Here is a 23890-nt window from a genome sequence, read left to right as displayed (position 1 = left end):
TGATCCACTGTAGTGCCTTTACTTTTACTGAGGTAACGAAACAAAAAACAAATCCACATTATGCTGTTCAGTTCAGTATTAAGGAACAAAATCTAATACACATACTATACACACCTGCAGTATTATTTATCCAACTGGATGATTTTGGTTTCAAATGCTTAATTTTGGGAAATTCAGCCTCTCAAGCCAATAAACAACTTTTAGGAAACAATTAACTCAGTAATGTCTCTTTATAGAAATCATGACCTATTTACTCAAGAAAAAAGTATGCAGAACTATTTTATACCAAACTAACTACACCCAGCATAATAACAGGCCTTACATTTACTAAAACCTGTGACACACACCAAACCAGTCCTTATGGATAAATATCAAAGCAGGTTGCAGGAAAAGTATCAACATTTGATGTTGGGGATGGTTTACACTCAATAAGACACTGTGTTGCCACTAGAGGGCACCAGAGTGAATCTAATACTTGTTTTTTGTCAAACAAACTTTAAATCTTCTAGCTCATCTTCTAGCAATCACCAATACATCCCTGAATAACATATAATAGTGGATCAACTGCTATTTAGTGCTCTAATGTGAGGTCACATATGCAGACATGGTGAACTCTGTGAGAGGAACAATGTGTTGACAGAAACCAAAAGGAAAAGGATATGTAATGTCAAGACTGTTGGTTTTCAAGTCAAGAAGCAGCAGTAGTAGTCAAGATGATTGTTGTAGCTGACCATTCAGTGACAGTGCTTTGAGCACTTTGAGTCCACTGAACACCACTTTCAGACACAATGGTTGCAGAACTTTACAGTGAGATTTAAACAAAAGCTATGGCGAGGGCTTTGTGAATAAAGAAACAACAAAAAAAGACAATAAAATACACGACTGTATATAATCTGTACAGATCCAAAAGACAGTGACGCCAAATAGCATGATTGTAATGTTGCTGTCTTCTTGAATTTCATATGAAAAACATTCTCAGTGGTCAGACAACAGACGCAATGATGATGATCTGTGCAGGAAGGCATCCCTCCTCCTCCATGCTCCAATAACAGAATTTCATTTCTTTTTCTTAAAAAAGGTTCTTTGTATGGATTAAAAAGTAAGTGGAATCCTCAGGAGGCATCTGGACTTTCTTCTCAATGGCACAGGGTTTTTTGCCTCAAGGCTCGGGGAGCCACACTCAATGCTCCTCCTTCTTTGGGCAAGGAAAAGTAAAAACAAAACAAACAAAAACAGATGTGAGCTAGTCATTGGCTGCGCTTCTTGGTTCACAGTGTGTGTAGGATTGGAGGGGTGAAGCTAACACCAGTCAGCAATGTAATCGAAGTCAGAGAACATGCTCTGCTCATCGGAAGTCAGCACTCGGGGTTCCCTGGGCGGGGTTAAGATCGGCGCCTCTGAGGTAAATTCATCGTCAAAATTGCTGACATCATTGGTGCCCTGGATGGTCGGCACAAACGGCGGCTTCACCTTTTTGGCCAACAGTCCATTCCAATCCATAGTCTGACAAAAGACAGTGGGTGACATGAGTGCCGAATTCTTAAATTATTTTATCATATCAGTGCCTATTATCCTTTTGTTTCTTACCCTGAAGAAAAGGTGTTTCTTAACCTCCTCTGCATCCCTTTCCCCTGCTCCGAGACGTCGTTCAGGGCTCCTCCTCAAAAGCTGAGAACAAAAACAACAACATAATCACAATGCAAACATGATTTGTAAGGAAAATGTAAGCATGTGGTCATGTGAGAGCAATTTTGTTTTCTGTCTACATACCCTCCTCATGATGGAAATGGCTTCTGTTGAGAGGAAACGTGGATAGCGGACCTCATCGTTCACAATGCTGTCAAACACCTCCTCCTCATCGTCACCAGGGAAGGGTGACTGAAAGGAGACAGGATGAAGACAAATGTAGCTAAATATACAAAAACTCTACAGGACCATGAGTCATATTTGATAGACGATATCAGTTAGTTGACACTGTCATTAAAGCACAGCATTCTGACCTCTCCAACCAGCATCTCAAAGATAAGGACGCCCAACCCCCACCAGTCCACAGCACGGGTGTACGACGTTTCAGTTAAAACCTCCGGAGCTAAAAACTCCGGCGTGCCACAAAATGTGCTGGTGCGGTCCCTGAAACCCATTCCTGAAAGAAAGAAAGCAGCTATTAAACAAAACCGTTCAGTCACATCAATGAGAAGCTGAGGGCATTTATAATATTTTTAAATTACAATGTTGACTTTCAAGGCAGCTTATGTCAATCAATTTGTCTGCAGGCAATAATCAGAAGCAGACTGTGGTAAACGATGCAAACAAAGGTCTATAGACAATCTCAAGCAGGAGTCATCATGTGTCTCTAAGCCCATCTTTGCAAAAACAAATGCCCACAGACTGATTTCTCTCATTATCTTAAGTCTCAAGCCTCCATTTTACCTTCTTTGCAAAGACCAAAGTCAGCGATCTTTACATATCCCTCTGTATCCAGCAGCAAGTTATCCAGCTTCAAATCTCTGCAAAGTGAAAAAAAGGTTTTTATTTTTGGAAACTGATGCTTCTGAGGAGTTTTACAATGTCATACACCTTACCTGTACACTATCTTGTGGTCATGTAAAAATTGCAATCCCAACACAACGCAGGCAGCATAAAATCTGAAAATCAGTGAAGCAAAAATCTGTTTAATTTACTTCACTTCACTACAATATTTAAAATTATGTCATTGTCTACAACTGATGAAGAAAGACCCCAAACAATGTAATATGAAGGTTAGTCCTGTACAGACATGGATGCCTGAGGTAAAGCTTAAAGCCCGGTCACTCACACAGCCCTGGGCTCGGCGAAAACATCAGCATGGATGTGCATCATCAGGTCGCCTCCTGCTGCATACTCCATGACAAAACAAACATGCTCCTGCGTCTGGAAACACGCAAACAGGTTGACCAGGAACGGGTGGCGGACACTGTTGACCGTTTCAAAAATCCTCTTCTCGCACATGAGACTGACAAAACAAGGAAACACGGACAGGTCACTGAAACAGTTACTTTAGATTTCCAGCAGGCGTTGCAGTCCATTCTTACCTGTCAACCTCATCACGAGCAACAATGTCTCCCTTCTTCAAAGCTTTGATGGCAAACATCTCTCCTGTGCTTCTATATTCTGCTAACAGCACCTAGGAGAAACACACTTCATTACATACATGTCCATACACGGTAATCAATCTGATAAAATAAGCAATATCAAAAGAATTGAAACAAACCTTTCCAAAGTGACCACGTCCAAGGACAGCAACACATTTGAAGTCTTGGAGACTAAACTGGAACTGCTCTTCTTCCCTACAGAGAGATCAGTGCATACATCAGTCAAAGCTAGGGGGCAGTGTTTACAGCAGTATCACCTCACAACTGTTACCATCCAACAAGTCAAGACAAGACAGATCAGCAACTAACAATTACAAACAAAACAGTATTTTTTTCTTTTCTGTGCCATATTACAGATTCCTCATCACCAGTGCATGGCTGTCCTACCTTATATCTGTGTCTTTCTGAAAGGTGGTGAGCTGCAGGTCTGAGTGCTGGATCTCCTGCTCCACCAAGCCATCCATGTCTGGCTTCAATGCCATGCTGTTTCTCTTGTTGAGGAAGTCAAACGATGCAAGTGCATCCTGCAGGCAGGAAACAAAGCAGGATGGAAATATGGATATAAAAAGATCAATAAAATGTATAAACCTGCTGCGGCTGTTGTTTTTTTAATTCTATCTTAATAATTACAAACATGCTTAGGGCTAAGTTTGCAGGGTCTATATGTTTATGCAAATCATGGGTAACAGATCCTTATGTAAGATGACAGTAGTAAAAACTGTCATTTTCCTCCTCATAACATATACCCCAGCGTTTCCCCTACCATTAGGGGGCAGCTCGCCCTCCAAGAAGGTCAAGTAAATTTGATTTCATTTTATTTTCTATATAGTGCATGATCATAACAGAAGCCTTTTGACTTTTCCTTTTCTATAGAGCAGGTCTACACCTTGTTCTTTTATTAAACAAACTAAATAGCTTTATGTTATTCATCTTATTTGCACGACAGCATATCCTTTCTGTCTCTGCATGGTTGTTTACAATTCACCGCTGCTGTCTGCACACAGCGGCCCGATGCGCGAACACACACAGACACGTGCACACACAAACCCATTAACTTCATGTTAATATCTTTTTTTTTTTTTTTTTTTTAACCACAGGTTTCTCTTGGAAATGTTTTGTAATTCCATTAAACCCTACCACACCTGTACTTCCTCCTTGTCAGGCAGCTTATGCTGCACCAGTGGTTCTCGGCTGTCATCAGGTTCTGGGTAGTGTTTGCGTCCTGGTGTGGGTTCTTTGTCAAAGTCCAGCTTGGTCACTAGTGGGTCACTGTGTGTCAAGGAAGGTGCAGTTTAGTCATGTGACATCAATGTCCAACTGCAGAAAGTATGTCTATTGAACCTTTTTATTCTTCACTATAAAATGCAATAGGTTCTCGTGCCTCACTTTGAAATACCTTTTATGATCGTACATGTGTGTGCTCATGTACCTGCTGGGTGTCGGTGACCCAGGCAGGCTGCTGGGTCCAGTCTCTGCTGCCTGCGGGCTAAAGGAGTTGGTGCTGACGGTCGGTATGGCTCTTCTCACCAGACGGCCCCAGGTGGCAATGTTGATGTTCATTTGAGGGGCTCGCAGAAAAGTCTTACCTAATAATGAAGGAAGCCAAAGAAACAGACAAACAAGAAAGACAGGAAATGAATAAGATGTAATATTTGCTATAACAATGTAGCACCTGACAAACAAATAAAGAGCACTGGCTGCTAATATGACAGGATTGATCCTGTTTAAAATAAGCTTGCATTAAAGTGCACACAAGGCTGTACAGCCACGACTCACCTTGCTGCTTTGAGAAAATCTTCTTTTGTCTTTGCAACTTAGGTCGTCTTTCAATGACAGGATTGAAAAATGTTACCTAAAGAAAATGAGACATTTAGTGCAATTATAGAAGAGCTGAGACAATGTTTTATGTATTAAGTCCTCACAAAGATAGGAAACGGAGCAAAATCATGTAGTTTCCGTTTTTCATATTTTTATCAGAGTTGGGTCTGGAGGAATGGCACATGAAGTTTACAGTATCGTGTGTTCATTACAGCTCATATGTGACCTGTCAGTGTTTTATTACTGACAAATGGGATAAACAACAAATTCACAATGTCCTTTTATGGAAATGAAATACTTGCTGTGTGTGTTTGTGTGTGAATTTATGAGTACCTCAGCAAACAACATTCCCTGTGGCTCCAGGTACAGACACATTCCATGACGCTGGTTGTCCAGGAAGTCCTCCAGCCTCAGGAACTTGACAGCGCAGAGTGAACGCCAGTCACGCCAGTATACAGAAATCTCCAGCTCACGGGACTATGGGACAGAGACACAAAAACAACACATGAGACACTTAACTGACCGTGGAACATAAACACAACACTGAGTCAACAGCTCGGGTGTGGAGTTCAAGGGCAGACTTGTTTGTTTGTGTGTGTGTTACCCGGTCCAGCTCCAATGTAAACTTCTGATCCCAGGCCTGGTTGCTGACCGGCCTCCAGCTTGTCTGTCCAACAACTGTGTTGTCCAGCTTCAACACTGCGCTGATCTCATCTAATATGCAAATTCATGGGTATAAATGGTAGCTTTATTTGATAATATAACATAATTATTTAATGACATTTAACATACTCAGCAAATCTATCCATCTATTTTCATTTGTTGGGTTACACGGTCACATTTACTTACTGGAGAGCTCTTCACTCTTTGTCAGGTTCCTGGAGCTCACGCCGCGATTCCGGTTTGCTCGGCTAATAAAGGATGAACGCGTCTCGCTGGGGCTCCAGCCAGGCAGCGGGACTGATGCAGCTTTGGAACGACCTGGGACATTTTCCAGAAGATCCTGACAGCCCATGAGCCTGACGTCTAACGTGCCTGGAGTCAAAGGACAGTACAAATTTATTTTACACTGTTAGAGGCTGTTTCCCCGGTTAGCCCATTTTTCACATTTCAATCTTTTAATCTTGTGGTACTTTAGATGACTTTAAAAGGTACAGTCTTGAAAAATGCCTGTTTTGTATGTTGTGCTACGCTCAGTGTTGCATAAAGAACTGCACTGTGGCTAGGATGTCCAAGATTAAATATGCGTTAAGTACCCAATACTTTGTCCTTGATCTAGCTACCTGTGAGTGCTGCAGGCTTGGTCACTGTGCTGTACTGGTTCTGTGTGGAGATGATACTGGATCTGGGACTGAGGACCGGTGAGGACAGCAGGGACAACTCTTCTATAATGCTGATGCTGTGAGGATGGTTTTTAGGCAACTCGTTGAGACGCTGCTCCAAAGAATATCGCAAGAGGTCGAGCTTTTGACTGGACTCATTAAAACGAGCCTGGGCCTGAAAAAAGGAAGCAGACAAAAAACAAGAGGGGAAATGAGTTGTACAAGGAAGAAAAGAGGGAAGGACATCAATTACATGGTCTATTTTACTCTAGAAGGGCACAGCAGCAGTGCAGGAATCAATTTCATTACAAGCCTACGAGACTCTATTAGGTACAAACTGATGGGAATCTTGTTTTAGCGCGCATCAAATCACCACTGAAAATGAAAGGGGCAGATAATGTCAATTTTACATGGAGACACACACAGACCCACACATGCACACTCCCAATCTACCTCCGAATGTGCTCTCTTTTCTGTGACCTTTCCTGAGCCGAGGAGTTTCATGACGTTCTTGGCTCCCTCTGCCACTGCAGACTCTATTCTGGCGTGGTGACACAACTCCTCCACCCGAAGATCTAATGGGCTGATGATGGGCTTGTCTGGTGGAGAAGGAAGAGCGTTATTATGATGCATAACAGGATACAACACTTTAATGAACCTTTAAACCCATGCTGACCATTTCTCATTGATCATTACATGCAAGCGAACACCTACCCATCACGTCATTGCTCTCAAAGCTCAGCTCACTCGCCTGGGTGGCCTTAAGGATCTGCATCCTGATAAACTCAATCTTCATCTTGCTGTCCTGAAGCATCTGCTGGGCAGTCGCAAGTAACTTACGGTCCTATGAATGAAATGAGGAAAAAAATGTTACTATTGGGTGTCTATTTTATCTCTACATACTTTAATGCTTGAATCAAATGCTTTAAAATGCTTTGGCCCTCTAAGCAGCATGTCAGGATTTTCTACACAGGACCTTCACCGCATGCAATCCCTCGTCACTCATTGTGTTTTGTTATGTTTGCGTGTAGCACAAACAACCAAGTTCATGCCCTTAATTGGAGCTGAAGTAAAAGCGACAACATGGAAAATCTTATTCACCCAAAAAGAAAGTGGAATTGTATTGTGTGCTGTATATGCTGAACCTCTCATACGTGCAAATACGCACAGTGAAGTAAGCAAACTCCACCCTGAATTTCAAATCCTGGTCGCTGATGGCGGCGCACGCAGGAAAGACCTCTGTCCAGCAGGCATTTCCTCTCTGACATCAGGACAGGACTATTTCCAACTGGAAGGTGCCTCTGTCTGTCTGGCCGGGAAAGGCCATTTACAAAACACTGTGACCCCCCCCGGCCAGACAGTGGAGAGTCAGGTGACACTTTCAGTCTCCTTACTGTAGTACAGTTATGGCCAGACAAAAACCTATTGTTTTGAAACAACACTCACAAATGACTTGTCAGAAGCCCTGGCCTACTTCTAAAACAAACCAAATTTATGACATTGTTATAAATGTCAGCAACATTTTAAAACCAGCCACACACACACCAACTACTAGGGCTGAACAATTTTAAGAATAAATTGAATCGCGATTTTTTTCTGGCAAATATTGCGATTTCGATTTCATCCACGATTTTTTTCAAATCATGTCAAACATGTTTCTGTGTAAATGACATCAGGTAGCTACTCTGTCACTTCTCAAAAACTATCAGTAGATCTAAAAGTAAACTCTGATAACATGCACTCAGTATTAGTTTTCAATAAACATGAAAATTTAAATAACAATTACAGAACAAAATAAAGTTTTATTTCAAATAGGTTAAAAAGAAGACTAATGTAATTCTGTATTATTCAACAGTCATTTAAACAGACTGAAGTGTGCCTCCTAAGGCTAAACAATAAATACAGTATTGAGACTTAAGTAACGCTTAAAGTTCAATGTGATCTAGAACAAATGATCAAACTTTCATGGGAATCATATCTAAGCACAAACGGAGCTGCTGCTGTCAGCTCTGTCCACCGTTTACTAGAGTCCTCATGGAGCCTCTTCATCAAATGCCTGCGTTATTGTTTTGGTGACGTCATTAGCTGTTGCCTCTGTCTGCATCTGACACACACACACGCCACACACACACACACACACACAGGTGTAGAAGAGCTGCTGACGGCACAACAGCAGCGAACCTGAATATAACGAGCTGGTAATGGTCAGAGAGGTGGCGCGTACGTGCTCGTAGCATTTACACGCGGCCCTTCCACTGCGACACACGTTGCGCGTGCACACAGACACAGGCTTAGCAGACGCGCCGCTGCTGCCGGCAGAAACAGCACCGAACATAAAGGTGGAGTTCGTTTTAGGGACCAGTTCCTCCGTTTTCTTTTCGTTTTCAGCCGTAGCATTTGAAAACAAACTCCACAAAACAAAACAAAACCTGATTCAGTTAGGAGCAGTGCAAAAAATCACAGCTTTGAAGATCTCAAAATCGCGTCATCTGAGATTGCGATTTTCGGTCTAAAACGATAGATCGTTCAGCCCTACCAACTACCATCATATTTGTGATTTTGTGAGTTGAAGAAACAGATGCATCGCCAATATAAAGTATAAAAAAACTAGCCATTGTCATGCTTCCAGCCTTGATGCTGAGCTAAGTGAACCGATAGCTTCAAATGTGGACATTACAGTTGATAAGTTCCCCAGGACTCCATGTTAAAAACATGTACAGCAGACAGCCGACTATTTTTTGCAAATTTGGTTGTGTTATTATTATGTTAAAGACAGATTATACAAATATTGGCCACAATAAACCTCTTCATTATTTGTCGCTAGTGGTTGCACAGACTTGTCTGTGCATATGTAACAAATTTGTGGGTGCGTGGTTGTCCACATACAGGCTTAGATTTACCCACTGGCCACTGAAGATTATATTTACATCACAAGTAACCTCACATACTCCCTGAGTAGCTAATAATCTGGTTAAATCTGTCCAAAAAAAACAGACTACTTTGAAAACATTTTACATTTTAGGGATCAATGCTACATTAAATAATACTCACAGAGACATAATAAAATGCATAATTATATTACTGCCAAATAAAGATGTCACTACTGAACCCCTTAAGTATACTACCATCTACTACAAAGTGGTATCAATTACTACTGACTGACACAAGAGCCAGGATGAACATGAGAGGCCCTTGGTGCTCCAGCTGTTATTACCAGTCCTGGTGACTTACACACACCCCCAACTAAATTATAGTTTGTCCTCACTGAGTACTAGAGGACACAGAAGGACCCTAAGAGCTTTGTGAACAGCAGCGCATATGACACACAGTTATGTGTCGGCGCCTTCTCATGTTTCCACCTTCCCTGCAGTGAAGCTGTAAAAGAAAATCTGCCTTGTTGCAGGCTGGTTTTCACACTGGAAAGGGGCCTGCTTACTTTACAGCTTGTGGTAAGCAATACCAATAAGTGGCATTTTGTAAAAACACAAATAGGCACTAAACAACTTGCAAGCCTTATTATTTGCTTAAAATAAACTTTAGGTTTAACTTTAACCAATCAAAAAAATCCTATCATAATCTTTCATCTAAACATTTTACCTGTAAGAAGCTGGCCTAGATCCAGGATTAATTTGTGGAAACCTCACAACACTAACAATGTTTGATGTTGCTTTAAGTGGTACATGTTTTTTGTGTCTCAGATTGACTGGCTAAAACCAAAGCCACCCAGTGAACACTGTCTTTGTTGCTTTAATGTGTAGCGTGTGAAAATTCATAAATACAATCACATTTTCCAACTGAACCCTTTGTCCCAAGAACTCAAACATACATAAAAAAAACTTTATCCATTGATTCAGAAATGGTAGTGTATGATCTTCCAAACTTGGCAGGCTTACATGAAGCAGCTAAAACCAGAATGTCAGGTAATCCGCCCCCTCTCCTCTTCCTACCTTGGAGGACCCGTTGGAGTACATCTGAATCATGTTCTCAGCGCCCTGTTTGACTTTGAGCTCAATATCATTCTGTCGTTTTAGGGCGGCCAGGCGGCTGCTGCTGGTGCACATTCTCGCTTCACTGTTGGGGGTATCTGGGGTCAACGGGCATTCTGTGTAAAAACAAGTAAGAAGAAAAAGGACATATTAGCATATTTAGGCTGTTTCCATAGAAGCAGTCACAAATATTCACTGTAGACATTACTGTCCATGTGTGTGCTATATTTGGCAGCCAGACCTTTTAAAGTAAGCTAAAATAACAGACCTACTGCTCTGCAAACTGACGCTAGGTAGCAGCTTTACTTGGCACATAATGTAACCAGGAAGGTCTGCTGTTTGTAGTTTGACATTAGATGTTACTGCACACACTGCATTTGACTCCTTTTCTTAAAACATATAGAACAACATTAAGACCAAGAGATCTAGATCAGTGCATGCTTTCAGTGAGACACTCAACTGAATTTGATTGCTATATATTCATTTTTTGCTTTAGAAACACACAATAACCGATCAAAAATAAAAACAAAACACACAAATAATTATTATTATTTAAAAAAGACTTTTTAACTACTGATTATCAAAACTAAATAATTTCTAAGTCAAAGTGCTCCGTCTTCTTGCTGGTTCTATCCTCACGTCAGATCTGTTCCAACTACAACAGCACCAGGAAACCCCTGCAGCCATCTCTTCTAGGCAGCTCAAAACTAAACAAGAGTGTAAACATGTAGAAGGTTTCCAATACTACATTGTCATTGCTGTATACTACATACATTACAATAATACATACATAATTATAATAATACACATATATAATACATTGTGGAGGAAGCAACAGTTAACTAGATGAGAATGTGAATTTTAAATGTTTTGATTTCTGAGAAATGTTGTCAGTGCCAGTTGCCAGTCCCAATCAAACAGCCAGCTAGGAAAACACATCACAGCTGAATACATATATTCAGTTCCAGCAGCTGAATTTTTAATATGTACACAAACAACTAACTTCTAACCCCAGAGGTAGACCACACTTATGGGGTATAAACTCATTGTTTTCTTGTGTTTTTGTGTCATGTCTAGACTTGAAAGGTACTTGTTCACACACGGGAATGAAGTGGGCAAAAAAACCTGCCCGACTTCTCCTGACTTGACTTGCAAGTTCAGTTTCAGTGTCGCCATAAAGGAACTTATCAAAAAAAACAAAGGACTGGAAACGTACACTTCAGAAGACAGCACCCACATCTGAAACATAAACTATTTCAAACTATCAAACTAACTTTCAGTCTTATACCTAAGATCTTTAAAAGGCAATGATAAAACAAATTACATCTTCCCTGGAAGTGTCTGAAAAGTCTAAATCAGACCCTCGGGCACCAACAGCAGTAAGGCAAATGGGCTGCTCTGAGACACAGGTAACAATAACCAGCAGGCTGGTCTGTGATTCATTCACTCTGAATGTTTCATCAAAACACTGTCTAATGATTCCTTTGAACACCGGCGGGATATGGGCAAAAAGGAAGCATGTGATTCTTTGAACTTTAAGTCTAAATGATTCATCTAATGGCCCTTAATAAACTGATCAAGCATCACTGCCGGTGTTTCGGTTAATGTGCAGGAGGGAAAGATGCTAGATTTCCCAAGGCTACCCTTTCACGCAGAGACACAGACAGACACACTGAGGGGCAGGGTCAGACAGAAAAAACGGGTGGGCACAAGATCCTTGGGGCAAAACTAATTTCTTAATTAACATTTTCATTGCACATAAAGAGTCTATGGAGTCAGAGGAAGTACTTTTAAGACTATGTTAAGTGAGGGTCAACACTGTCACTGAGAAATACATGTAGAAGTGTTGCATATGTCATCTAGTCTACGTTTGGGGCTTTCCTCTCTGTGTGGGTTGTGGTTTGGTTGAAGTCAAAAATTCAAGGACCCCCACCCCCCCTTCTTGGTGTGGTTCTGCCCACGCTGGGCTGCAGGACAAGATACCGAGCTACTAAATAGCTGCAAGGCTGATGTCACTGCTGGCAACTGACAAGGGGAACCCTCCCTCAGATTAACCCTTACATTAACTCTCTAAACAATTAAATCATGACTGAGAGACCTAGAACTAAAACTGGTGTGAGTGGTTGCCACTTCAAATCCTATATGATGACTGGAAGTTAAACAGATGACTGCTGATCTGTATAAATGAGATCATGTGTGACAGAGGGACCTGACTGTACCAGAACTGCTAGTCTCATACAGTGCCTGAGAGGTAGTCAGTCCATTTCTGGCTTCAGCTGAGTGCTGGAGAATAACCAGAGCCCCTCAACCTTCTCCTGGAACAAAAACACATTGTGGCTGCTTGCAGAGACGGAGAAACTCCTTCGCACTAATTCAGGAAACAAGTGCTGTCTCTTGTCGATTTGTAAGCTAAACATATTTCAAGAAGCTGAGCATTCAGTCCCTTTCCATCTTTTTTGCAATGACCAGCGACATTCCACTGGTGCCGCATCACCTAAAAAGAAAGCCCTTGTTCACCAGAAAGAAGGTTGCAAAGTCAAGCTAAATTTGTTTCCACTTAAGATAACCAGTTACTAAGACAACCTCCCTTCCCTCCTCCAGCATGCATGCGAGTGCACACAAACACACACACACCTACCTCCTCATCTACTTCCTAATGTCAACTGAACTAACAGGCAGACAAATGCCATTCCTTCTCTTCCTGAATTCACACAAGACGTTCGCCACCAACAAATACCGCATAAGGCAACTACTGTAACAAAACTGAACTGAACACACACAGCTGTTGTGGTTAACTCTCTCCAAATTCCATTGTTGCCGACAAATGCACAGGAGCAGGCTTTCAACAGCCTTGGAGAGGAACAATCGGCAGTTCATTGTAACTGTTGCAGGAATGTGGAAGGCAACAATGTCAGCCTCTGGAGAATGAGTCACCTCCAAACACTGAATGTGCTCTGTGTTTGTGTGTATTTGTTTATATAGGCGCTGTTCTGACACAACATTTTTAGAATGATCAAGTAGTATCTAGCTTAGAGGCGGCTAACTAGAAGACAGGTATGGTGTGACATACCTGAGAAAACCCCACATACACATGCAATGCAGAAGGAATCCCTCTTAAAATACTTACTCCTACAAAAACAACTCATCACATCACATCATCATCAAAAGTCAATGTAATAGAACGTGACCTTGATATCGACAACACAATGCTGTATGTGTGTATGACCGTGTTTCCTGTACTTTGCTCACAATAGTCAAACCATCCAATTTATTTTCTCTCCAAACACTGACAAAAACCTTTCAAACTCCTGCCAGCATGTAACCAATCCTACACCACAGTTCCCAGATACAGACATGCAAGCTGAATTAAATGGACAGAACTTCAACAATGGTCTATTTGGTCTATTTTGCATTTGTACAGCATTTACTATTTTACCAAATATCAGTAGTTGTTAATATTTACTAAATACGGACAGCTCTGTTGTGTTTCTGTTACCTAGCAGTTCTTCAGGGTCTTTGACCACAATGTGGGCATTGAGTTCTTGCAGCTCCTGGTGAAGCTCCTCAACTTTCTTGTTAGATTTTTTCAGCATGTTGTCAACATATGCCAGGCTCTTCTTATCTGTAGTAACCTGAGGAAAGAAGTGGAGGGCTTCAGAAAATTTCAGAAATGTTCTATGATAGTCTGTTTGCCATGGGTTTCTGGTATCACTACCACGTGTCTGTGTGTGTTTACATGCATCGGCCTGCTATGCGCAGACAGTAGCAGTGAATTGTGAATGTGCAACCATGTAGACACGAGACAGAAATGACATGCTGCCATGCACTTAAGATAAATAACATAGGGCTATTTACTTTGTTTCATAAAAGAACAAGGTGTAGGCCTGTTCTATAGGAAATGTAACCTTAAAGGTAGGGTAGGAGATTTTGAAAACTCAGTGAGAGTCAGCCAGATTTCACCCCGAAGCCACGCCTCCCAACCAGTCTGTGACTTCGGCCATCATGCACGTACCCCTCTGGTGCACGCAGAGCAGGGAGAGAGTGACAACCAGCCAATACTCCGCGCAGGGTCCACCCGGAGGATTGGCTGATGTTTTTAGCGTTTCATAGGTTCCACAGATGATTCATATTCTTCGTTTTACTGTGAAACTGCCGAACTAATCGGTTGCTATCGGATTGTAAAGAGAAGTTACACTAATTTAACAAAAAGTGCATCAGAATGAAAGCTCCTACCTTTAAATGACTTCTGTTCTGATCTAGCGCTATATTCAGCGATATATGGAATTTGTAGCAGAAGTTACAGATTATACAGAACCATTGCTGTAGATTTGAGCATGACCCATAACTGCTTATGACCAGTGTTAATTTTGTTGACGAATCATTTTCGTCATAGTTTTCGTTAACGACCTTTTTTTGCTGATAAAAACGAGACGATAACTAAATAAAAACTAACGCACGGTGCCAAAAACGAAGACGAAATGGATTGACACTTTCGTCAACGAATAAAAACGAGACGAAATTATTGATGGAGACGAGATCCAATCAGAGCAAATTTTGTTTGTGGAAAGGGAGGGACGAATCAGGAGACGGCGGCAGAGAGCCAATCAGAAGTGCTCTCTCTGTGTAAGGACGTTGCGCCGCGATGCTGGAAGAAGGCGTACTCATGCATGGTCACACAACACAGGAGAAGAACAGACACACAGACACGTTTAATTTCAAGACAATCAAGACGGTTTACAAACCGTGCGGAGCGACTATCAGCGGTAAAAACAATAAACCTGAAGCGATATTTGCAGACGAGTCATCTTAACTTCCGTTCAAAGATACACGTGACAAAATCTATAAATGAAGACACCGCTGCTGATGGTTTTACAGCATGCGACCTGTTTCTAAGCTGTCACTGAAGTGTTTTGCTGTAGTTATGGAGGATTCATGAAGAAGGTCATGACTGAACAGTGTATTCAGGGAGAGCAGCTCACTGTTCACTGCTGCTTTTGTGAAAAGGCCATAGCAATTAAATAAAGAGATGTTTGTTTCAAATAACACAAGTTAAAGCTGTGCCTGTTTTTATTGCACAATCAAACCTTAAATATTTCATGAAAAATATATATCATAGAATTTTAGTCGACTAAATCCACGGCAGATTTAGTCGACTAAAATTATTTGATATTTAGTCGACTAAAACTAGACTAAAACTTTAAAAATGTTGATGACTAAAACGTGACTAAAATCAAATGACATTTTAGTCACAAGACTAAAATAAAAACTAAATCCGAAATTGCTGCCAAAATTAACACTGCTTATGACTACTAGAGAGTTGAAGACCCAGAAGTGAACACTAATTTTATCCATGTGGACAAAAGCCAGATATTGATTTGTGTGGTGTGAACTTTATAGAATAATAATAATTATAATGTTTAAGTGTTATTTCGATTACCTTGCGGAGGTTCTCAGCACCTTCTTTGATTTTTAGCTCCTTGCGAATCTCACGGCGGATCTGCTCCTTGATTTCGTCAAGCTTCTGTTGGACCATGGTGTCAGACAGGTCCAGGTTGTGGCCCAGACCGAGCCGCTCTGCCACCAGCTGGCCCCTGGCATCCCCCTGGAAGAGAACATGTGGAGGAGGAGGAAAAGAAGAGATAAGGGAAAGATGAGGAATGTAATTTAGAGAAGGTCAGCAAAGGAGGAGACGAAGGAAGAAGAAAACAAAATGGGAGAAAAAAAGGAGAGAAAGACGGACAGAGGTCAGCGTTTTATTCAACAGACCGATTTTGCATAATGGCATTTTTGAGTAGCATTTAACCAATAGGTTGTATTATTACAAAACCTTGAAAGATCACATTCAGCTTTACAAAAGAGCTGAAGTTATTGCCTCATAACTTGCATGCATTTCGACTTTGTCATGAGTGGCAACTTCTGACAGCAATAAAAAAGGTGTTAAAAATAAATCTACAGAAGTCAGCACATTTATCACAACAGTCACTGAGACGTGCATAAGCAATACTTGAGTAAACCTATGTGATTATAATCCAGGTAATCAGCAACACTTCACTATTTCCTTAAGTTATACCTCCATATACAGACCAAGCACGAGGGCCAGTGATTCAGCACTCGATGCCAAACCTGGCCTCACTCCACTGAAGTGGTGGTGTTTTGAACTTGAGCTGTGTACGTGTTCTTTTCACTGCTGCTGTCAGTCACCATTGACCAGCATCCTTAAAACCAAGACCTTGACTAAAGAGGGATTAGAAGCCACTTCCTGAATACTTTAGCTTTAAAGGTCATGAATACACAGCAACACTTCTCTGGTTGATCAAAGAACATGTCTGTGAATAACCAGTATATTCTATTTTACTAGTCATCACTAGGTTATCAATCTTAGTCCCTTGGCTTGAATATATTTGACTAACATTCTATTTCAACTTTCATATGTCCTCATTTATCAAAAACATCAATATAAAAACTGCTCAAACTATCAGATTGATGATTTTGCTATTAGTTATTCGAATTAGTTATGCATTGAAAACTCCAACACCAGAAACTTAACAAGAAGAACTCACTGTCCTCAGTGAGCTTCTGAAACTGTGCCAAATCACAGTAAGTACGTGCAAATTAACTTATCCCCTTCATAAAAAAAGAAAATCAACCAAAATAGCATCCAAAACACATATATTCAGATACATTTATTTAGGTTTAGACAAATTGAGATTAGCAGGCTCTTGTTTTTACAACAGGCTGAGAAGATGTGGAAAATATGGATCAAGGCAAACACAAAGACTATAAAGGTCTACCAATTCTTCTGCCTTACCACAACTTCTTCATTTTCAGCCAATTCCATCTCTAGATCAGTTGAGCAAACCAGTCCATGCATGTTCTGCTAACCAGCCAAAGTGTCATCGAGCAAACTCCTGTGACGTTCTGTTGTGTAGTGGCATCCTCTGCCACAGAGGTTAGGCTACAGCACTATGGTCACCAGAGGCTCTGTCCAAAGCTGCAATCATTCACTCTGCTAGTATCCGATTGTCTCTAGTTCTCTCATTTCATGCTTTCTTTCTCTCTCACACATACACACACAATTGACATCAACAGGGAAGATAAACCGTCTGCGCAGCGACAGCCAAATCCCTCTTAGCTTCTCACTCTGTGAGGTCAGAGCAGCCCAGAATGGGACCTAATCTCACTCCAGGGAGAGGACTGTGTCTAAAATTAACACAAGTTAAAAACACAACATTGGCTGTCTATTGTGGCCTCCCCCCACCCTGGAAAGCAACTTATGTGGTGGTAAAGAAGTTTTGAAAGAACACCCAGATGATCAGGTTTGTGTTGTTTTCCCCACTACTGAAATATTCCTGATTTAACAGGGAGCATGTCCACATCTTCTTCAAGGAAAGATGCTATATTTCACATATCAAAAACCCTCATTTTCAGACCTGGATTAAACTGACTAACCACTGAGGTAAACCCTGAAATTATGTAGGCTACTCAATCATTGATTCATTTAAATTAAGAAAATCCATCAAGTTTGGTAAGATAAGGCATTTCCATGGGCGCTGCCATTCCCTCCCCCACTTTCCTCTATAGGTGCTTCCTTCAGAGGAAACTATAGTTTGCTCATATCCTGGTCCAGAGGCTCCTTGATGACTCATAGGTAAAATGGAGGTCACAACTGGTGAGATGAGGAGTGAGCGAGTGAGTCAGGGTGGAGGGTCTTCTTCAGCTCAATGCCCTGTAAAACTTGTTTGCAGTGTAGCTGTTTGCACAGTGCAGTACGAGGATAGCACGAGGACACCGAAAAGGACCTATTTCACTGTGCAACAATGCAAGGAAATCCATGAAAGGCCAATCAGATAAGGTGGAAATTAGGAGACCAACAAGGCCTGCCTTTAAATTTGAGATCAAACAAGTGACTCAATTTGTAGGATTAGGTTTACCTCTTGTTTCTCCATCACTACAATACTTCCTTGAGTTGCTCTTTTACGTGTGCAGCCCTTATCACTAGTTGCTGTTTAAAAGTATTGCATAGTCAGAGGGGGCGTGGCGCCATAGCAGGAACTCGAGACTTATTAGGTTCAAAGATGAGAGCAGGATTTGTAAGCAAATGTTTCCACTCATTCTACAGAGCAAACAGTATATGATGGATGAAGGGAACTTGTGCTTGTCAGTGTGGCTCTACCTGGTCTGTGAAATATTCCAAGGCGCACGGCAAATAAAAAGGCTGTATCTAAAACCTTGTGGCCACACAATTTGCTTGCAAAAGAAACTAAAGATCCTGTTAATATATCAGATGGATCGAGAAGGACTGCAAAATACAAGGAACAAATTTACTCTAACTGGCCTGCTGTCAGCAGTTTAGGATGTGCATTTCATAAAAGAGCTGATAATATTCTTTCATAGACAAGGCAACCGTTACCTATAAATGTTGACCTTGTTAAGGAGCTCTTTTGGTGCCTAGAACATGAAAGGACACTGTGAGGTAAAAGCAAACATTAGGTCAGAATCTCAAGTATAAGCAGGTTAACTTGCTCCTTAAGCCTAAAAGCCCCAAGTCCTACAACAACAGCTCCATTCAGACAATAGGACAATGGAAAGGTTGAGGCCACTATCTAGACTAACACACTTAAAAAGCCAAGTCCTTGCTATTTCAGAGGGAGGTCTATGTCAGGCTGAGGCTACAACCTGACACCCAGCCTATCTTAACCCACGGCTGGCTGCAGAGCACTGGCTGCTGGAGCCTGGTGCTCTGCTGTGGCCAGAAATAGCGACACAAGCTAAAAAACATGCATCCTACAGGTGCAACCTTCACACACAAGTCCTACACATATCCCATTCCACATGCCAAGTCCGACTGTAGGTACTGTTGCACTTCAAACCACCATGAAGGTCATTTCTGAGCAGCTCAGACAGTGCCCACTGGTGTTCACAGAATTGAAGCAAATGAGAGTGTGAGGTAAACTGCTCTGCTGCACCTGTTCCAAGCCTTCCAACACAAGATATTTTACTCAACCTGGGAACATATGTCAATATGTGGTACAATATAAACTTCCAACCAGTGTCTAACTTTACTGAGTCTCCTTTTGTTATTTAAAAAAATTTAAATTTAAAAAGCATAGTATTACATCATGTTGCTACTGGTAGCTTTTATTGTCACAACATACCATTAGAACAGTACATATACTGCACAAATTTCAATGCAGAATATCCCTGTAAGGTACAACTGACACATGAGGTTAATGTTTCAGTTTAACTGAATTAAAATGGAGGTATGTTGCCATCCAATTTAGGAACAGGAATTTAGAAAAAGGTCAGTCTATTAATAATGTATCACTCAAATAACAAAAGTATTTCAGATGCTCATGTTTGTTCTGGCATAAATTGAGCAGTGAATGTGTAACATATAATAATATGAACTTGCAATGCTACAATATAAAACAAGAGAGGACAGTAGTGTAGACCCACAGCAGAAAACATCCATCAGACTGGATCCTCCATACATGATAGACAGCATTAAGAATAAAGAGCCATTTTGTGTTTACACTGGACAAGCTGCAGCAACACTGACATGAGGACAGACCAGTTTCATCCTCCACCAGCTTTAAGGTGGTCAAATGTAAAACCATTAATTTGTTTGTTTTGTTTAATCTGCCATAACCAATATTTTCACACACAGGGTGGGTCACCCTGTTCCCAGGTTTCATAAGTGTTTTGGAGAGTGCTGCTAAAGTGTTGCCTAACCAGAACTGTAAACGTGATCAGATGCTAAGCTACACCACAAATCAATTTCTGTGAAATATGTACTTTAGGTCTGACGTCACTCAAGTGAAACCACATTGATCAGTGAGTCATGGCTGTTCTCACTTAACAATGAGACACAACTGTTACGTTGACTCTCAGTTAGTCCGTTTAAAATACGTTAACAGGTGTTTTCTATGATAGAACAGACATTGCCCGCTGGCCACACGTTAAAGTAAAGTATGCAACGTGTTTAAATAAACTAAAAAACAAAAACAGATTAGTTTGCCTTTTTTTTTTACAAAGTTGTTGCAGGTTATATTTTTTTTAGGTTTACATTTAGAATAAGTGAAAACACGGCGGACACTTTTTATGTCCTAAAACTAACGCAAGCGATAGCTATAGCATGAGAAAGTTATCGTTCAACAACTATTATTTAACTTGAATAACAGGCACACCAGTGAGAAAACGTTTACAACAGTGGCTGCTACGTTCATTAACACAACAACTACCACATAAAATCGTTACGTTTCCAACTTTTACTCCATGATAAGTTAGTTTTGGATAATTGTTTCCCAGGCCTCAATCCATGGATAATTCCCACACAGCCATTTGGGATCTAGCAGAGGCCCAGTGCTTTAATAAAGCACTGCCGACACACACAGACCTAACGCTGATTAAATAAACAGTTTGCTAGCTTATAAATGTTACTCTGGAACAACTTTGCGCACTTTTCGCAACAGTTGTCAACTTTTCCTACCTGCACGGAGTCGGCGGCCATCTTGGTTTTCGCCTTTGAATCAAATCCTACGGGGAGAGAGGAGGGGTGGCGGTGGTGCTGCTGGGACTCCAAACACAAGGCTTGTTTTAAGTTTTCCTCTCTGGCGACAAAAAAACTTATTTTGACCAAACCATCGGTCATCTCGGGTACAGCGGGCTTTCCATGTCGTCTTCACGCTTCTTAAACGCGGTCACACCGTTCTAGCGGAGTTCTGGAGGTTGGACTGGTGCTGCTCACAAATAAAAAAAAAACTGAAGCATAAATCTGTCCCAGTGCAGTTGGAAAAGGAGGCGGAGGTTAGAGTGAAGCGTCCGCCCAGAAGAGCTGCTGCTGCGCCGCTCCTGCTGCTGCTGGGCTGCCCCGCTCTGCCCGGACAGTTAGCACACACGTGATCCAAAACTTCATACAGCCTGGCCCAGCCTCATGCTAACAACCTGACATCATCCAAACCACATGGAAAACAGCCACACGGCGGCTAATGCACGCTAGCATAGGAAATGTAAGTAGTGTGTAACATCACCCATCAACCAATATGATTATTATGCTCTAATAATAACAATAATAACAACAACAATAATAATAATAATAGCTCTATGGATTCTGGAGGGAACCTTTTTCAAAAACGAAGCCCAACATATTTCTTGTAAATAGGTTTAGCTTGAGGTGGATGGGTGAAGATCTGTGAATAACCATCAGGTTAAGTAAAGTAGTTACAAATGATCAGATTATTTTTGATTATGGATATAAATTAAAGTTGTATAAACTCCTAGATGTTGTACAATACACTGGGAAAAGCAGAAAATTCAAATTTATCTATCATATTTAAAACACTATCTGCAGCTACTTCCAGATGCAGTACGATGAAGTGGTTTACTTTCTAACATCATCACGTATTCCCCAGTCGTGAAACAAATGAAATGGAGTAGCAGTATTAAGTAGGATAGAACAGCAGCACTCAATTTAAATATAGGTACTTTAACTAAGCACTGATCCACAAGAGCATCATTTTAATCAAAAGCTTCATGCAGATGCTGTACAAACAAAGGAAACACAAAACTAAGAGTTGACTTTTGAGTTGCCAGGCCTGATAGATCAGGGCGAGCTGCTCCGAAGAAAACACAAACACTTAACTCTTCTCCACTGGGGCCAGTGCATGACATGTCACACCTCAGTGTGAAGACTTACAGCCACGTTCCATAACCCACAGGGACACAGGCCATATGTCTCACAGACTGCAGGGCTCTCTCTGTGCTTATGGCAGTGTTTCGAGTATTTATTGTTGTGGACAACAGTGCTGAGTATTGTCCATGTGATAAACATGACAGACTTGTTGGATTACATTTTTTATGAATTATGCGTTCCTGTCCAAAATCCCTGGAAAGTCCACCTGTTCATTGTGTCTCCATGGCAACATTATCCAGGCGGTGCTTCAGACAGGATGTGGCAATATCATCTTTCATACATGGATCAATAGTTTATCAGCAATGTTCACATTTGCCTCAGAGGTTCAGTGCTTGGTGTGGAAGGAGATTTCTTCATATTTATTCCTATCAGGCCTTAACGTACATTTACATTCTTACACTACAGCTCTTTCTGGGCATGTTGTACCTACTCAAAGGGCTTGAAAGCAACTTAGAGTTAAGTGTTTTGCCCAGGGACACATCAGCATGCAGCCAGGGTGAAGCATTGAACCTTGTGCTTAGTTGACAACCACTCCTACCACCTGAGCCATGTTATGATTAATAATAAAGTTCATTCTTCTGATATTTTGTGTATGTATGTAAAAGTTGTTGTGGTGTCCAGTGGGGATGAGACCTTAGCCAAAAAGTTCTAATATACTTTTAGTCTGGACCTACATGATGTCTTATCAGAAATTGATCTGTTGATTTAATTGATCAAGCAGTAATATCTCATTTTTACAGTGCACAGTTTTGATCATGCACATCTCCCGAAGCTAAAACATTTTTTTAGAGAAAGCTCCGAATACTCATACCTTGCTTGGTGACCAAACTTTGCACATCAGTGTGCAAGTTAGCCACCCATGTCACGCAACACCAAGCAAAGCACATCTCTGAGAAAGGATTAGTAGAATTTACTTTAGTCTAAAACATGACACCCTCTAACAAATTAAAAGCTTTCACAGACACACTCACAGAGAGTTCCATCCATTCATCCATGTTCTGAACCCACCTTGTCCTGTGGTACAGGGTGATGTGGGGGGAAGTAGCCCGTCCCAGCCACAGATTTAGTTGTTTACTGAACCTAAGTAGAAAATCTTCTGAAACTATTTCATGTATAAAAAAAAGCATTGTGGTGTAAAGGCAGCACTTTCACTGGTTAGTTGTGAATCTGATGCTCCAGTGCTGCTGCACATGTCCAAGGCGTAGAGCTCCGATTCCTTTTACGCCCCATAATAACACTCAGTTCTGAACTTAACATTAGAAGGCCACCTGTAAGACAAACCCCAGAGTAGGGGGAGACACTACCCCCATGTTTATCTGGGTCAGAGGGCCAACACCAGGAAGCGATAAGTGCAGAACGATCTGAGATTAATAGGGATGAGTCCAGTAGCTGTTGCCTGTCCTGGGATTATGTGAGCACTGGGATGAATAACAATACTGGCAGCACTGGCTCATATAAACTTTCCCTGGCCTCTGGTGACTCCTCTCGCATAACAGAGCTCCTATGTTAGCACTGTCCATTTATGATGTTCAGCTGCAGGTTAAAGATGCTGAATATGTGTATTTAAAAGCTTTTTAAAATAATATGCAACTCCCTTGCTGCATAAAAATGTAGATTAAAAAAGCACACAGATATATCACTGCGACATGTGACATACCACTGGAAATGATGTAAAAACAGTCACAGGCAGGAGCAGCAGACCTGGCGGCTCTTTATCTCCCTCTGCTGGACGCCAGGCCTGAAAAGGGCCAGCTTAAATTTTCACAGATGTATCTGCAGTCTCCTGTTCAGCTCCCTGCTTCATTGTACATTTGTATTAAAGAGAAATAAAACCCACATATGCATATTAGTTTTTTTTAAATTGTCTGTATATGGTTTGTCAATCAAAATATGAAAACAGACATGGCAGTCATGTTGTCATTATGTTCCACCGGACAAAGC

At 41.2% G+C, this 23890-nt stretch overlaps 1 protein-coding gene across 3 annotated transcripts; it reads right to left on the bottom strand.

The window, feature by feature from the left end:
• Positions 1 to 858: 858 nt before the first annotated feature.
• On the bottom strand, positions 859 to 21130 carry pkn2a (protein kinase N2a). Of its 3 annotated transcripts, none has more exons than XM_028428520.1 (23): positions 20747 to 21130; positions 15695 to 15859; positions 13754 to 13889; positions 10219 to 10373; positions 6986 to 7115; positions 6725 to 6870; positions 6233 to 6446; positions 5799 to 5984; positions 5554 to 5663; positions 5283 to 5426; positions 4908 to 4983; positions 4528 to 4717; positions 4274 to 4400; positions 3519 to 3655; positions 3251 to 3326; positions 3072 to 3163; positions 2816 to 2992; positions 2583 to 2645; positions 2431 to 2507; positions 2001 to 2143; positions 1771 to 1878; positions 1588 to 1668; positions 859 to 1503 (listed from the first exon to the last, which is right to left on the bottom strand). In XM_028428520.1, exons 1-23 carry the CDS (start codon positions 20906 to 20908, stop codon positions 1300 to 1302), a joined length of 3099 nt encoding a protein of 1032 aa, XP_028284321.1. In that variant the 5' UTR covers positions 20909 to 21130; the 3' UTR covers positions 859 to 1299. The 3 variants fall into 3 exon arrangements, with proteins under 3 accessions (XP_028284321.1, XP_028284324.1, XP_028284323.1); XM_028428523.1 differs by lacking the exon at positions 20747 to 21130 and adding an exon at positions 17066 to 17371; XM_028428522.1 differs by having other exon boundaries at positions 1300 to 1503; positions 4561 to 4717; positions 20747 to 21129.
• Positions 21131 to 23890: the final 2760 nt, after the last annotated feature.

This window comes from Parambassis ranga, chromosome 17, assembly GCF_900634625.1.
Source record: "Parambassis ranga chromosome 17, fParRan2.1, whole genome shotgun sequence".
Lineage (NCBI taxonomy): Eukaryota > Metazoa > Chordata > Actinopteri > Ambassidae > Parambassis > Parambassis ranga.
Note: the sequence above shows the minus strand (reverse complement) of the source record. Positions and strands in the feature narration are given on the sequence as shown.